Raw genomic sequence first — 15,980 nt, 5'->3', positions numbered from 1 at the left:
TAAACGTCTGAGGTGATAAAATGCTGATTTTACCACCCCGTTTACATGGTCATCAAAGGTGAGTGCAGAATCAATTTTAACTCCGAGATTTGTGATCGAGCTCTTTAGTTGGGAAGTCAAAGCTGCAAGATCAACATCCAGAGTATGAGAAGAACGATTTGGGCCAAATAAAATTGCTTCTGTCTTCCGATCATTAAAATTTAAAAAGTTGTTTGCCATCCATGCTTTGACATCAGTAAGGCAGTCAAGCAGAGGTCCAGTTGGGAGACTATCAGAATGACTAAGAGGTAAGTAGAGCTGGCAGTCATCTGCGTATAGATGGAATGGCACTTTATGATTTCGGAAAATCGCGCCATTACTGTGGACACATGGCACTGTGCATCAACACGATGAACACCAGTCTTCAACTGAACAGGGCAGAATATTGAGCTCAGCACCTCTGCCCTCAATGAATAGGCATGTTGAGTGACACCCTTTGAAGCAAGGGATTTCACAAGCTGGAATACTTTGTTCTCCTCTGAACTATTCAACATGTTTTGAGCAGTACGACTGTCACAGTAAGCGCAGCACAGACTTTGACAGAAGGCATCAAAGGCACAGGTGTTCATGACACAGTATTGTCCTTTGCCAAGTTTTACTGCACTGTAAACCCCAACAGTCTACCTGACTTATAAAGTTTGTGGATATAACAATTGAAATTCCTCAAAGTTGAAACAACTTAAAACTTTTGTTCTGTTAACGATTCAAACAGTTATAGTTGTACATGGCTTAGAAGTTAAGAGTAAATACTGCTTTCTTAACCCTAGAACACTATCGCTATAAATAGTAACACGATCACTAATGCCGGGTGATTTTTACCCGATATAATATAACCAATGAAAGGTAATCAAATATATCAAAATATGACAACACATGACAAATTAGAGTGGTCTTCTTTTACTTTCAACTGTGCCATGTCTAACAAAATGAAAAATAAGACTCCTAAAACAAAATAATGACTCTGGAAAGCTCGTCTTTGGTCCACCCATTCCTGGGACATTTGAGACTTCCCTGGTGATGGCACAGGCTCCTCGACACGCAAACAGCTGCAGGAGAGTGAAATCATATAAATGTATTTTCTCGGGTGTAAATCACCCAGCGATAGTGTTCTAGGGTTAATTATGATTTTTGAGTAAATGGTTTTTTTCCGAGCTCCGCATGTGTATGTCAACTACGTCATGACGTTTTCTCTCTAACCTGAACGACGTTGACAGAAAATTCTGTTCAATATGGCTGCCCTTCTCGAGCGACTGGAGAGCACATTTGGAGAAACTTGTAAGTAAAACGGAACCTTCGTTATGTTTATTTTTTCCGTAAAAAAGCAAGTATATTAATATGTTGCAGGCAAGAACTTCGATTTCGAATGCGCTGTTGTGTTAAAAAGCACAGACCCAGGTGGTGAATAGTGGTTCGCTGTTGTTCGCGCTCTTTTTCAAACATAGATTATGTCGTCAGTTTTAACCGATTAAAACAGTTTTACTAAGAATTACATAAAAAGAAAGGGTCTTAATGATATTTTAACGACCACTTGCCAACGCAAGAAAGTTGGCGTTTTTACAACAGCAGCCTCATTGTTCGGCAGGTTTTTTTTTTCCTTCTTCTCATTAGCATGATTCAAAACTGACTTAGCTAGCAGTGGCAACTTCAATCTAAAACAACTGAAATATAGCAAGGTTTTGTATATTTAGTGTGCTAATAAGGTTTTCAATATTTTTATTTTTTCCTTCCAAGGCTGAAGACCAAAGACAAAAGGACAGAAGAAAAAAAAAATTCAGACTGCAATTAATTTCAGGTGGAGACAGTAAACACAGGTGAGTTGAAAGATCTATTGAAGAGTCCTTTCTTCATGGCCATTAAAACATTTTTAGGTTAAAAGACCCGTGTCATGAATCGCTGTGCGGCAGGCAGGAGTTGGACCCAATTCAATTCAATTTTATTTATATAGCGCCAAATCACAACATAAGTCGCCTCAAGGCGCTTCATAGATACAGAGAAAAACCCAACAATCATATGACCCCCTATGAGCAAGCACTTTGGCGACAGTGGGAAGGAAAAACTCCCTTTTAACAGGAAGAAACCTCCGGCAGAACCAGGCTCAGGGAGGGGCGGCCATCTGCTGCGACCGGTTGGGGTGAGAGAAGGAAGACAGGATAAAAGACATGCTGTGGAAGAGAGCCAGAGGTTAATAACAGATATAATTCAATGCAGAGAGGTCTGTTAACACATAGTGAGTGAGAAAGGTGACTGGAAAGGAAAAACTCAATGCATCATGGGAATCCCCCGGCAGCCTACGTCTATTGCAGCATAACTAAGGGAGGATTCAGGGTCACCTGGTCCAGCCCTAACTATATGCTTTAGCAAAAAGGAAAGTTTTGAGCCTAATCTTGAAAGTAGAGATAGTGTCCGTCTCCTGAATCCAAACTGGAAGCTGGTTCCACAGAAGAGGGGCCTGAAAACTGAAGGCTTTTATTCGATTCCATTAATGTGGGGGGGCTGGTTGACCTTTTGACCTTTACATTTTCATTAATATCTTTAAAACAGAGGCAGCACAAACGTAAATTTTTGCAGCACAAACCAGCACAAACATAGCACAAATGTTTGACATCAATTTTGTTCGATTCCATTAATGTGGGGGGGCTGGTTGACCTCTTTTGACCTTTACATTTTCATTAATATCTTTAAAACAGATGCAGCACAAACGACAATTTTTGCAGCACAAACCAGCACAAACGTAGCACAGTTGATTGACACCAGTTTTGTTTGATTCCATTAATGTGGGGGGGCTGGTTGACCTCTGATGACCTCTACAAATTTGTATGGATTTCTTTAAAATGATAGCAGCACAAACGTAAATTTTTGCAGCACAAACCAGCACAAACATAGCACAAATGTTTGACATCAATTTTGTTCGATTCCATTAATGTGGGGGGGCTGGTTGACCTCTTTTGACCTTTACATTTTCATTAATATCTTTAAAACAGATGCAGCACAAACGACAATTTTTGCAGCACAAACCAGCACAAACGTAGCACAGTTGATTGACACCAGTTTTGTTTGATTCCATTAATGTGGGGGGGCTGGTTGACCTCTGATGACCTCTACAAATTTGTATGGATTTCTTTAAAATGATAGCAACACAAACGTAAATTTTTGCAGCACAAACCAGCACAAATGTAGCACAGTTGATTGACACCAGTTTTGTTTGATTCCATTAATGTGGGGGGGGCTGGTTGACCTCTTTTGACCTTTACATTTTCATTAATATCTTTAAAACAGAGGCAGCACAAACCAGCACAAACGTAGCACAGTTGATTGATACCAGTTTTGTTTTATTCCATTAATGTGGGGGGGCTGGTTGACCTTTTGACCTTTACATTTTCATTAATATCTTTAAAAAAGAGGCAGCACAAACCAGCACAAACGTAGCACAGTTGATTGACACCAGCTTTGTTTGATTCCATTAATGTGGGGGGGCTGGTTGACCTCTGATGACCTCTAGAAATTTGTATGGATTTCTTTAAAATGATAGCAGCACAAACGTAAATTTTTGCAGCACAAACCAGCACAAACGTAGCACAGTTGATTGACACCAGTTTTGTTTGATTCCATTAATGTGGGGGGGCTGGTTGACCTTTTGACCTTTACATTTTCATTAATATCTTTAAAACAGAGGCAGCACAAACGACAATTTTAGCAGACATGCTGTGGAAGAGAGCCAGAGGTTAATAACAGATATAATTCAATGTAGAGAGGTCTGTTAACACATAGTGAGTGAGAAAGGTGACTGGAAAGTGAAGGATATAAAAAAAACAACAACAGCAATAGAATAATATTAAACACAAAGTGAACCCGTCTTCCTTCATTAAATAGGTTCTTTTAGATGTTAAGGAGGAATTGACTTAACCAGGCTGGCGGAGAATGAAGACAACCGGACACCTGCAGCAGATGGGGGAATCAGTGAACTTTTATTGAGACAGAGACAACCTCTCAAAAACAGCTCACATCAAGAGATTCCTAATATTTTCTGTGAGGATGGGTATATATTCTCTAAAACTTACAGGAGGGGGTTGTGAGGAAAGTGCTGCATTAGCAGAAAAACAACTCCATAAAAGGAAAGCGGCCTTGAGTGTTCTAGTCTCTTCGCTTGCAGATATCTTTCGCCTGCAGGATGAGGCGATCGCTTCTTATCGCTCTCAAGGCCAAAGTCGTGAGCACACATTTTTATTACACAGTTGCACAGTAACTTTAAAGCTGAACAATATTTAAAGCTGAATAATGTGTGATCAGATTATATTTTCTTCAAATCCCCCTTTTGACCCATCTTAAATGGGTCAACAAACAAAAATAAGTAACATTCAAAGGAACACAGAGACGTGTCGAAGCCTGGCTCGAAAAACTCCTCGGGTCTTATCATTTGTCTTTATCTGTCATTGCAGATGAGGAGAAAAGAGTCCAGGCACCACCCTGCCCAGGGGTCGGCTGCAAGCAGTCTCGGTTCCCGATGAAAGCAGTAACAGCTGTCCTGCACACACGGATACAACGAGTTAGTGCAACCAGGGTAGTGACACAAAATTAACAGTTCCTGTAACTCAACAACCAAAAAGCATAAGTAATGATAAAAATGTGGAGAGTACAGAGTATACTATAATAATGAGAGATATAAACGTGAAAATGTGAAAGAATAAATCAACCGTAAAATAAACTCAGAACGGTAACTGCTAAGGACATTCAAAAGTGAATATGGTAAAATGTGAGGAAGGGGTGTGGAATAAAACAATTCATATCCAGTGGCGGGAGTACACATTCGCTCAGGCTTAAGTCCGGAGACCCTGAGAACATCGCTTAACCCTCACAACCCGACCAGACACAGTTCAACCAGATATATCCTTCAAGAGGAAGTGGGTGAGGGAAACAATTAATAACAAACCTAATACAAAACACCACAGAGAAACAACCATTCTAGAAGCATTTAAACAAGAGAAAGACGATAATGTTCGTCACCCTCACGATCAGAGTTTTCATCATCCGTTGGCGAGGAGGTGGGAAGTCGACTAGCCAATAAAGGCATCTGCCGGGCGAGATCCTTATCCTCAGGAGTGAGAGCTGTAACAATCAATCTCTGGAAGAGGGATCGAATGCATGGAATACAACAGCAACCGCAGGTGACTAGGATAGCCACAAAAACTGAGATGGAAACTAGGATGGAAGCTACAAGGGCCTTATATTTGCCAAACATGTTAAGCCAAGAGTCCCACATGGCAGTATCAACGCCCGAGTGTTCCTTCATTTTAACAGTAAGAGCTGTGAGACCAGTAATAGCTTTAGTGAGGGAACCATCAGGAGCTGTGTTATTGGGGATATAGGTACAGCACTCCTGACCAAAAAGGCTGCAGACTCCGCCTCTTTCTGCGAGGAGAAAATCCGTTGCGACCCTGTTTTGGAAAGCCATTAGGGAAGTGGCAGATAACTGTGCATGCACAGCTTCAAAACCATCTCGAGTGTAATTAGCCAACAGTTGCACATTAAAGTGAATGTAGTTAATTCTGTCTACATTCGCATTTATTTCAACCATCCAAAGTATCGAGGCCCATCCTGCTTTAACCTGGTCTCGCAGTTTATATTCATCGGGGACCCCACGGGGTATACCTACAGCATCAATATAGGTTGGATTATGAGCTGAACCTGGGATTAGAGAACGTTTAGAGCGGCGTTCAGAGGAGGATGGGAGGCCAACTTCGTGTACTTCTATAGAGAGATCCACTGGAGTGACTAAAACAGGTAAAATAAGAGTTATGAGAGCGCAAAGACCTGACGCATCCCGAGGGAAACCATCATATAACTTGTTATTGCCACACCACCACCACAAATCAGCCCTAGCCGTAGGTCGGAAGTTTGGTTTCATAACCGTCATCTCAGTGCACCAAGAAGAGTTCAAGCTACCTAGTTTTACTGCATTGCCAGTCAGGTTAATACAAGTGAAATTGTTCACAGCTACATCTGAAGAAAAGAAAGGTGGTTTATTAGAGACTGAGCGTTGAGTTTTAGGAAAGTGATTTTCCAGATATGAGCAATGACCTCGTTTTGTATTGTTCATAAGATGCAGGAGGCATGCACTATTGACTGGCGCCGGTACAACTCGTAAAGTGGGGCGGGCTCCCATACATACTATGCAGTCGGAAGCCGTCGTGTCAGCAGCTTGTTCAGCTAGTAGTAACCAGTTGTTTGTTGCTCCAGAAATACCGGTTAGAATTTGGAAGAGGTCATCTTTAGACATTTTATTTGTGTCTACAATGCGTATTCGGCCGTTTCTCCCCCCGTTTGTATATGTCACCAGAGGACCATTAAAGGTGGGATTATCATCATTAACTACAGAGCTTGGAGCTGCACCAACGCTAGGGCATATTTCCATTTGCCAATACAGGGCGGTGCGATCAGTCCAAGGGGCAAGTATAAATTGTTGACAGGAGGTCAAGGCCAGATCCTTTAGGGTAAAAATTAAGCCTGAAAGATCCGGTTTTTTTGCTATTCTGAGCATATTTTGGTTTCTCCAGTGCAAAGCCTGACCCCTAGAGTACTTTGACCAATCCAGGTCCGTTTCTGACACTAAACTGGACCACTTCCACTGATGCCAACCTCCCAGGGTTATATACCACACTGAGGAGGAGAGATGTACTGCCAGGTTAAAAAGATCCCCCCCTTGGTCTTTGGTGACGGGAGTGACTGGGAAGCTAGCGAAATCTATTTCAACTACCCAACTTTTATTGTTGGGGACACAAAGAGTAATCATTCTAGTCGTGCTTGGGGTACAGGAGGTAACCGTGTCTCGTTTCTTTCTAACTGGATCGGGCGTGGGCAAAACTGGAGAGGAAGTGGTGGGCAAGACCCTAGGGGCTACATTTGTCAGATTGGAACTTTCAGAAAGGGGCGAAGCTTTTGAACTTGAAGGTGTCAGAAGTGTCGGGGGCCCTTCACAGATCAGGATTATGCCAATGGGAATGAGACCCAGGGCCAGGAAGGAAACAAAGACGCAACATCTTTGCCTGCCTGTCATTTCAGGGGGAAAGGGCCAAGACATGTTTACTTAGCTTGGATGTCGTCTAATAGAGGATGATGGGCCACAGAAAGGCGGTCCAATTCCCCCCACCTCGCCAAGGGCGTGTTCTAGGAGTTAAAGAGCAACAAAAAGTATCAGTGACACAACTTTAAATGAGCTTTCAGTGGTTAAAACTATTGCAATGTAAAATGTAAATCTTAAAAACTCAAGCCAATATAAAAGCAAAGTCATAAAAGATGTTAAAAATAGAAAAATAAAAAATGTTTAGTTCAGTATGAAGAACACCCCCTTTTGTAGCCAGCCGGCTTGTAGGTTGAGCTTTGGCTCCCTCAAGTGGTTGGTGATGCTGTTGCAGCTCCTTCTGACAGGTCCTTCTGCACCTCTCTCAAGGTTCTTCCTGGTTCGGTGGCAGCAGCGCACTGTGTGTAATGAAACCAGGTGTCACCTTTACCTTCGAGCCTGACAGCGTGGGAGGTCCGCTCTGTTATGCGGTAAGGGCCTGTCCAGCGAGGCTCAGCCCACTTTCTCTTTGTGACTTTCAGGAGGACGTAGTCCATTCCAGGTGTAGCCGCCTCTTTCAGCTCTTGCTGGTTTCTTTCAGCGACCTGTGAGGAATACTGGGCAACAAAACTGCGGAGCATGTTATAATATGTCCTCGGATCGAGGTCTGAATCAGCTTCATCCGACATTAACAGGCGAGAGGAGGGGCCAGGAAAAGGCCTGCCATGCTCCAACTCAAATGGAGTGTAACCAGAGGTTTGATTTACTGAGCATCTTATGGACATTAATGCAAGAGGCAATGCTTTAACCCAATCTAATTTGGTCTGTGCACAGATTTTAGCCAATTTAGTTTTTAGAGTTTGATTCATCCTTTCCACTTTCCCCTGGGACTGGGGGTGGTAAACTGAGCCAAACTTATGTTTCAAACCTAATGCGGCTTCAACCCTCTGCAGATCGTGGTTCCTGAAATGTGAACCATTGTCCGACCTTATGACCTCGGGAAACCCATGCTGTGGTATATAATGATTAATCAGACACTTCACCACAGTTCTACTGTTTTCACTTGCTGTCGGCCAGGCTTCTGGCCAACCTGAAAATGCATCCACAGCCACCAGCAGGTACCTGTAACCACCCACTCTGTCCACCATGTCTGTGTAATCAATGATTATTTCTTTCCCTGGGCAAAGTGGGATGGGGAAGTACCCTGCTACTGGCTTGAAGGCGGGCTTGATTCCAAATTGGTTGCACTCCTTACAGGTTTTAACCATGTATTTTGTCATGTCTTTTAGATAAGGGTGCCACCAGACGGCTAAATTTCTCATCATTTGTGCAGGTCCCACATGCCCCACTCCATGTGCCTCTTCCATTGCTGTCTGTCTGACCCCTGGCGGTAGAATGGGCCTTCCATCTGGGCCACGCCAGACGTCTGTGTTTGTGGCCCCTCTTGTTACCCATAATGATTTTTCCTGGGGGCTGGCTTTGTCTTGTAACTCTCTGATTGTGGCTAGGCTTAGTTGTATGGGTGGTCTTTCTGGAGGGGGTGTGGCTTCTGGGTCCATTACCATAATCAGGGAGGGTAAGTAACCAGCTGTCTGCTTAGCTACTAAGTCGGCCTGTTTGTTACCTAATGCCACTAAATCCAATCCGGCACTGTGTCCTTTGCATTTTACCACTGCCACCTTAACAGGTAACAACAGTGCTTCCGCTAATTCCCTCATTTCTATCTCATGTTTAATAGGCTTTCCGCTGGCTGTCAAAAAACCAGCTCTTAGCCACTGCTTGAGCTCCACATGCACTGCTCCCACAGCATAAGCTGAATCACTGTATATATTCACTTTCTGTCCCTTTCCCATCCTTAAGGCTTCAATCACCGCTCTCAGTTCAGCTCTCTGTGCAGACTGTTGTCCTGTCAACTGCTCTGCCCTCACTGTTTTCCATCTCATGTCTGTCTGTTCCACTATTGCCCATGCAGCCTTCAACATTCCACTTTCAGTTCTGAAACAACATCCATCTGTGAACCAATCTTTTTCTGCATCCATTAGAGGTTCTGCCTGCAAATCTGGCCTGATTTTCTCCTGTACCTGCACAACCTCTTCACACATATGTGGTTCCCCAGATCCCATGTGATCAGCCATGTTTATGCCTTCATGTGAGTAGGTGATGTGTGGTGCTTCCAAAATGGTACTGAGGCGTCTCTGCCTGAGTGAAGTGAGTGTGAAGGCCTGTGAGGAGACGTAGGCCACCACACTGTGTGATGTCAAAATTTTTAGTGGGTGGTTCATCACTATGTGTGCTGTTTTCTGAATGATTTTTGCAAGTCCAGAAACGTGTTGTGTGCACGGTGGGTGGCGTTTTTCAGTGTTGTCAAGCATTACGCTTACATATGTCAACACTTTTCTCTCTCCCCCTTTTTTCTGGAACAGGATACCATTGATATGGGTTCCAGTTCCAGAAACATCAAGATGAAAAGGCAAAGCATAATCTGGCACAGCAAGGTCAGAGGCGACAGAAAGCTGTTGTTTTAACTTTATAAACGCCTGTTCTGTTTCTGTAGTCCATGAGAGGGGAGCAGAGAGGTTTCTCATGCCTTGTTCATTTACCAAAGCGCGCAAAGGAGAAGTAAGGCCAACATAGTCTGGGACATAGGTCCTGCTGTAACCAGTTAGGCCCAAAAATGACAACATGTCTTTTACAGTTAGAGGTTTTGGATGGTGCAAAATGGAGTTCCTGTGTTCTGGGGACAAGGAAATACCGGACTGTGAGACCATGCGGCCTAGAAAAGAAACCTGTTTTCTTGCAATCTGTAGTTTGGTTTTGCTCACTTTAAAACCTGTGTTGGCCAGGTGTTGAAGTACCACTCTGGTGGCTTCCAAACAGATGTCAGCCGTGGGAGCAGACAGTAAAAGGTCATCCACATATTGTATTAACATACAGTCAGATGGTAGTGGGCAGGTTTGTAAAAGTTCTTTCAAACACTGATTAAACAGTCCTGGGGAGAGGGCAAATCCCTGTGGTAAGCGAGTGTAACGCCATTGTCGGCCTCTAAATGTAAATGAGAAAATGTCACGCAGTGACTCACGAAGTGGGAGGCAGAAAAAGGCATTAGCCAAGTCAATGCAGGTGAACCAGGCATGAGATGGTGGGAGGTTGGTCAAGGCAACATAAGGATTAGGCACAGGCAAAGTAGGAGTGCCAAGTAAGGCATTAATCCTTCTCAAATCATGTGCCATTCTGAACTTCCCCGTGCCTTTTTTCTCAACGGGTAGGATGGGCGTGTTCCACTTAGAGCAGGAGGGCTCCAGGACACCGGCAGTGACCAAACCAGAAATTGTTTCTGCAATCCCAGCCTCAGCCTCCGGTTTGTGTGGGTACTGAGGCTGCCACAAAGGGGTAGCAGATGACAGTTGAAAAGAGACTGGCTCCACATCAACTAAACCTACATCTGTGGGTCCAAGGGACCACAAACAATCTGGAAGAGAGTCGAGTAAAGGCGCAGCATCACAGTGGTCTGTGTGTTCTCTGCCATGTGACCCGCTGACCACTCTATGTTGCAGTGTTGAGGAATTAAAGCAATCATTTAAAATTTGGTATGTGTTGGTAGATGGAGAAAACAAAACCTGTGGGAGTTTTGTAGGTGTCCAGTCAGTGGCCGCAAGGGAACGTTTAACCATTCCACCCAGCTCCTTAGCCTGGTGTCCAGGATGTAAGGCCAGTGACACATGGGGAGCTGCCTCATCAGACATCATGTACCACTGTAATTGATCTGTTGTAAAAGTAACCGCTGCTGCCACTCCCTCCGGTGCCGCAAAAATGCATGACATGTTCAAAGACCAAGCCCGCCCCTCACACTGCTCTTGGAACATGTGCTGGTACCAGGTGGTGTCATGCCTGTCATAAAACAGTGTAACATGAGGTGGGTCAGGGGGAGGGACATAAGGATGCAGGAGTGAGAGCCACGGCCGCCATTGCTGAAAAGCAGTCCAAACTCCTGGTTCAGCAGGTGTTTCAACTTCCAATAATGCCCAGTAGATGTCAGCAGAGTCCGCTAAACAGGAGGAGGGTTGCAGCAGAAACTGACCACCTCCCTCTGGCCCATCAGAACAGGGAAGCACAACACCAGTAGGGAGAGTCACAGTTAGGCCTTGTGAAGAGCAGAGTATTGTGGCTCCTAATTTAATCAACAAGTCTCTTCCCAGTAAATTCACAGGCGCCTGTTTTGAACAAACATAGCTGTGTAACAAAGTCTGATCTCCAACCGTTGTGGGGAGAGGCACGGTGTAAGGCAGAGTTTTAGGTTCCCCAGATATGCCCACCACTGTAATCACTGTGTCAGTAAGTCTTTCACGAGCAACATCCTTAATGGTGGAGTACGTAGCTCCAGTGTCCACTAAAAAGCTGCTTCTTCTTTTATCTACAGTTATGGACAGCATAGGGTCCGCCGTTGTCCCTTCACTGTCCTGGGCAGTCTGTGGGGTGTCCTATAGCTGGGGACCACCCTCGTAGTACTCCCACCCCATCACAGGCATCTGTGGGGCCGGGGGCACTTCAACTAAAGCACCACGAGGTCCACCTCTGTGGCCAGGATGCTGATAGGGCCCACCACGGGCTCCCCTGCCTCTTCCAGCAGCCGGGTTCAAAGGGCACGCTTTAGCCCAGTGTCCAGGTTGTCCACACCGGAAACAAACATACATCTGGGCTCCCCTACCACCTCCCATCTGACCTCTTCCCCTGAAACCACCTCTGTTTCCTCCAAATGGGGAACCTCTCTGCCCATAAGGGGCCGGGGAGTGATAAGCACCATACTGGGGGGGCTGTGGATCAGCTGGCCACGGGTTCGGATACAAATCAGGGGCAACTGGACCAGGAGGGGGAGCCGCAGCGGCCACAAGCTGCTTTTTAGGCTTGTCACCTTTTCCACCCAGGTCGTTTTTCGCTTTCTGCAGCTGAACCTTCAACAGTTGCAACTGTAAATCTTCGACGCTCTCCGCTTTATCATCAGACTTAATCTGCACTTTGTTAAGATTAAAAATCAAATGTTTCTTCCAGATTGCAAAGTCACAGTCCTGCAAATCAGGATTATCCTCCATTTTCTGGCTTACTGACTCCGGAATGCCCCTCAGCACCGCCCTTCTAAACCACATGCTCTGTGAACAAGTCCTACTGGGGTGATGACCTGTATGGTTCACCCAGTCTTCAACAGCCTGATTTAGATAATGGGTGGGATTTTGCTTTCCCTCCCATTTAAATTTCTGTAAGGTGCCTTGATTTTTGGGTGGGAATTGTTTGCGCAGGGCCGGTCCAATAAACCTCATGGCCTGCATTAGTGGCACCTCGTTCTCATGCGTGGTAGTACCCGCATTTTGTTCCAGGTCCGCTGCCTGAGATCGGGATGTGCACCTAGTTATAATAGCTCTAAAATCTCCCAGTGCGAGGTCCTGTCCAGCTGTGTATTTATCCAAACCAGCCAACCAGGCATTCCCTCCCTCCATTATGTCAGGGAGTTTGTCCACTAGGGCCTGGACATCTCCGAATGAATAAGGTTGATACACTGGTCTACGTTGCGCTTTAGTCTGGACCAGGGGAAACATGCCTGGAGGCTGAGGCACAGGGCCCTTAGATCTAGTCTGATATCCTAAACTGTGAGGGGTAGAGGGGGGTGTATTGTTAAGGTCACTGAGTTCATCATCAGTATCCTCAGTTTTTCCCCCGCCTGGTGGGGTAGCAGTGTCAGCAAAAACGTGGGCTAAACTCATCTGTGTTTCCGGATCCTGACGGCCCACCAAAGACATGTTAACTGTGACATTTGGTGAAGTGCCAGGCTCAGTTTTTGCAGTAGCGGTCAGATCTCCCTTAACAGCGACAGGAGTGCTGGCAAAGGGGTTGGACCGGGAAAGAGGGGCTGACGCAACACGATTATTCACCTGGACCACTGACCTATGTTCATTTAAGCAGCTGCGTAATGCTGCTTCTAGATCAGTTAATTGTTGTTCAGTGGGTTCCTGTCTGTTCATTCGAACCGCAAATGGTGCGCTCGCAAATGGGTCAGTTAGGCCCTCAGATCCGGTTCCAGAACAATGGGACATGGAAGAGGGGGCTCTACTACTAGCTGAGGGTGTCGCCGACAGAGAGGAGCTTCCTGGGCAAAAATGCTTGGTATCTATGGGAGTTGGAGCTACGGGCGGTTCTTCTCCAATAGTCATTATTCCACCAGAGATATTAAGTACCGGATATATGCCTGCTGAGGGAGGAGTCTGGACTGAGGCAGAATAGGGAGGTGGCTGAGACCTATTTTTCTTCATGTGTGGTTTTGCAGTTTCCCATAAACACACCCAGTGATTAAATTTAGCTTTGCGGCCTGCGTGCTTATCTGCTTCCTTTCTGTGTCTCACCCCGCTTATCACACCTGCACCTGCTGCTGCTGAGTTGGCTTCTTCCTCTTTCTCTTTTGCCTGCATAGCCTTATTCTGCCAAATTATTCCCCAATTACCACTACTCCCCTCATTCTTTCCCTTTTCTTTCATTAACCTTTCAGCTGTTTTCCTCAATGACTCTTTCTGCTTTTTTGCTTCTTTAGGCTGGTGTGTGGAGTTGATGACTGTCTCAACACATGTTAATTGTTCTCCCAATGTGCTAAGAATAACACCGGGACCCCAACCATCATCATTAGTTTGTCGATCTAATTCTCCATCCATTTTACTGTCAATGGAGGAGTGTTCTTTTATTGATTTTAAAGGAGAATTTGGGCCAGCTGGGTTTCTGCCTCTGTTAGGCACTAATCAGCTGGGGCGCTGCTTTAAAGGTGAGTCAGCACTGAAATATCCCTTCAGGTGTTACCAAGCTTCTACCAAACCGGAGTCTGGCGGGTAACCTTGCCTAGAGCTTCCTGATAGGGGTGCTAGTTGGTTGTCACCTTGTTCACACGTCTCATTCACACTTCATACATTACCTGCAGTCACTCATTACCCTCCTTATGTATGTAATAAATGTGTAAAAAAATTCTATGTGTGGTGTATTATTTTAACCAAAAGAGGAACCTAGTTCCTTTAATTGTGTAATCTGTGAACACGGAGAACCAAACTGTCCTGCCCAGTGTTCCACAGCAAGCATTCAGCGTGTATTTATGTGTGTCCAATATCAAACAGAACATCAAAACATTTAAAACACTAAAATCATCGGGGTTTTAAGAAGAGATCCGTTTTCTCCTATTGATCAAAGGGACCTCTCCTTTTGGACTCCAACCAGTACTTCTCTTTTTTAAGTTTTAGAGGATCTTTTCTAATAAAGTCCTCTGGGCCTTCCTAACCCTTCTGTAGTTTAGAGAATATTACTAAAAAATATTCTCAAGGCCTTTAACCTTTTAATTTGTTTAGAAAGGCGTTACTAATAAACCCTTTCAAGGTCCCAGACCTGCTGAGGTATTTATCCGACACCGGAGAGCGACCCGTCGGCCGCAACCGTGGTCAGACCTCAGTTCACTCTTATCTTTATTCACTTATTCACTTATTTCTTATTCACTTGTCTGATTCTCAGCAAGCCTTAAGTAAGCCAGACAATTTTGGTTATGAATTACTAGGAGTTTGGACACTAAGTATTTTTATAATGTTCAATATAGCAGAAATAAAAGGTCTGCTTACCTTGTTTTTGTGTGCACACAGCTTTTGTCCAAACTCCGTTCACTCAGACCACGGCTGATGTCCTCCCCCCCGTTCCAGTTTGGCCTGGAGCGGATCCTGTTCGTGACGCCAATTGAAGGATATAAAAAAAACAACAACAGCAATAGAATAATATTAAACACAAAGTGAACCCGTCTTCCTTCATTAAATAGGTTCTTTTAGATGTTAAGGAGGAATTGACTTAACCAGGCTGGCGGAGAATGAAGACAACCGGACACCTGCAGCAGATGGGGGAATCAGTGAACTTTTATTGAGACAGAGACAACCTCTCAAAAACAGCTCACATCAAGAGATTCCTAATATTTTCTGTGAGGATGGGTATATATTCTCTAAAACTTACAGGAGGGGGTTGTGAGGAAAGTGCTGCATTAGCAGAAAAACAACTCCATAAAAGGAAAGCGGCCTTGAGTGTTCTAGTCTCTTCGCTTGCAGATATCTTTCGCCTGCAGGATGAGGCGATCGCTTCTTATCGCTCTCAAGGCCAAAGTCGTGAGCACACATTTTTATTACACAGTTGCACAGTAACTTTAAAGCTGAACAATATTTAAAGCTGAATAATGTGTGATCAGATTATATTTTCTTCAAAAGGAAAAACTCAATGCATCATGGGAATCCCCCGGCAGCCTACGTCTATTGCAGCATAACTAAGGGAGGATTCAGGGTCACCTGGTCCAGCCCTAACTATATGCTTTAGCAAAAAGGAAAGTTTTGAGCCTAATCTTGAAAGTAGAGATAGTGTCCGTCTCCTGAATCCAAACTGGAAGCTGGTTCCACAGAAGAGGGGCCTGAAAACTGAAGGCTTTTATTCGATTCCTCTACAAATTTGTATGGATTTCTTTAAAATGATAGCAACACAAACGTAAATTTTTGCAGCACAAACCAGCACAAACATAGCACAAATGTTTGACATCAATTTTGTTCGATTCCATTAATGTGGGGGGGCTGGTTGACCTCTGATGACCTCTACAAATTTGTATGGATTTCTTTAAAATGATAGCAACACAAACGTAAATTTTTGCAGCACAAACCAGCACAAATGTAGCACAGTTGATTGACACCAGTTTTGTTTGATTCCATTAATGTAGGGGGGCTGGTTGACCCTTTGACCTTCACGTTTTCATTAATATCTTTAAAACAGATGCAGCACAAACGTAAATTTTTGCAGCACAAACCAGCACAAACGTAGCACAGTTGATTGACACCAGTTTTGTTTG

The 15,980-nt window shown here is 44.5% G+C and overlaps 2 protein-coding genes across 2 annotated transcripts; both read right to left on the bottom strand.

Annotated features, from left to right (window-relative positions):
* Positions 1–4,069: 4,069 nt before the first annotated feature.
* Positions 4,070–7,255, bottom strand: LOC146551462 (uncharacterized). Its single transcript, XM_085256396.1, has one exon. The coding sequence runs from the start codon at positions 7,112–7,114 to the stop codon at positions 5,009–5,011; it is 2,106 nt and encodes a 701-aa protein (XP_085112522.1). The 5' UTR covers positions 7,115–7,255; the 3' UTR covers positions 4,070–5,008.
* A 4,316-nt stretch (positions 7,256–11,571) lies between these two features.
* Positions 11,572–15,065, bottom strand: LOC146551461 (uncharacterized). The gene is made up of 2 exons (XM_085256395.1): positions 14,953–15,065; positions 11,572–14,823 (listed from the first exon to the last, which is right to left on the bottom strand). The coding sequence occupies exon 2, from the start codon at positions 13,783–13,785 to the stop codon at positions 11,572–11,574; it is 2,214 nt and encodes a 737-aa protein (XP_085112521.1). The 5' UTR covers positions 13,786–14,823; positions 14,953–15,065.
* Positions 15,066–15,980: the final 915 nt, after the last annotated feature.

The sequence above is a fragment of the Mchenga conophoros genome, linkage group LG19, assembly GCF_057382185.1.
Source record: "Mchenga conophoros isolate Kocher_MC1m ecotype Shallow Benthic linkage group LG19, M_conophoros_male_GT1.1, whole genome shotgun sequence".
Classification (NCBI taxonomy): Eukaryota; Metazoa; Chordata; class Actinopteri; order Cichliformes; family Cichlidae; genus Mchenga; species Mchenga conophoros.
This window is presented reverse-complemented; position numbering and strand designations above follow the sequence as displayed.

Coding starts and splice junctions, on each gene's coding strand:
- LOC146551462 (XM_085256396.1), bottom strand. CDS start 7,114: ATGTCTTGGCCCTTTCCCCCTGAAATGACAGGCAGGCAAAGATGTTGC.
- LOC146551461 (XM_085256395.1), bottom strand. CDS start 13,785: ATGGATGGAGAATTAGATCGACAAACTAATGATGATGGTTGGGGTCCC.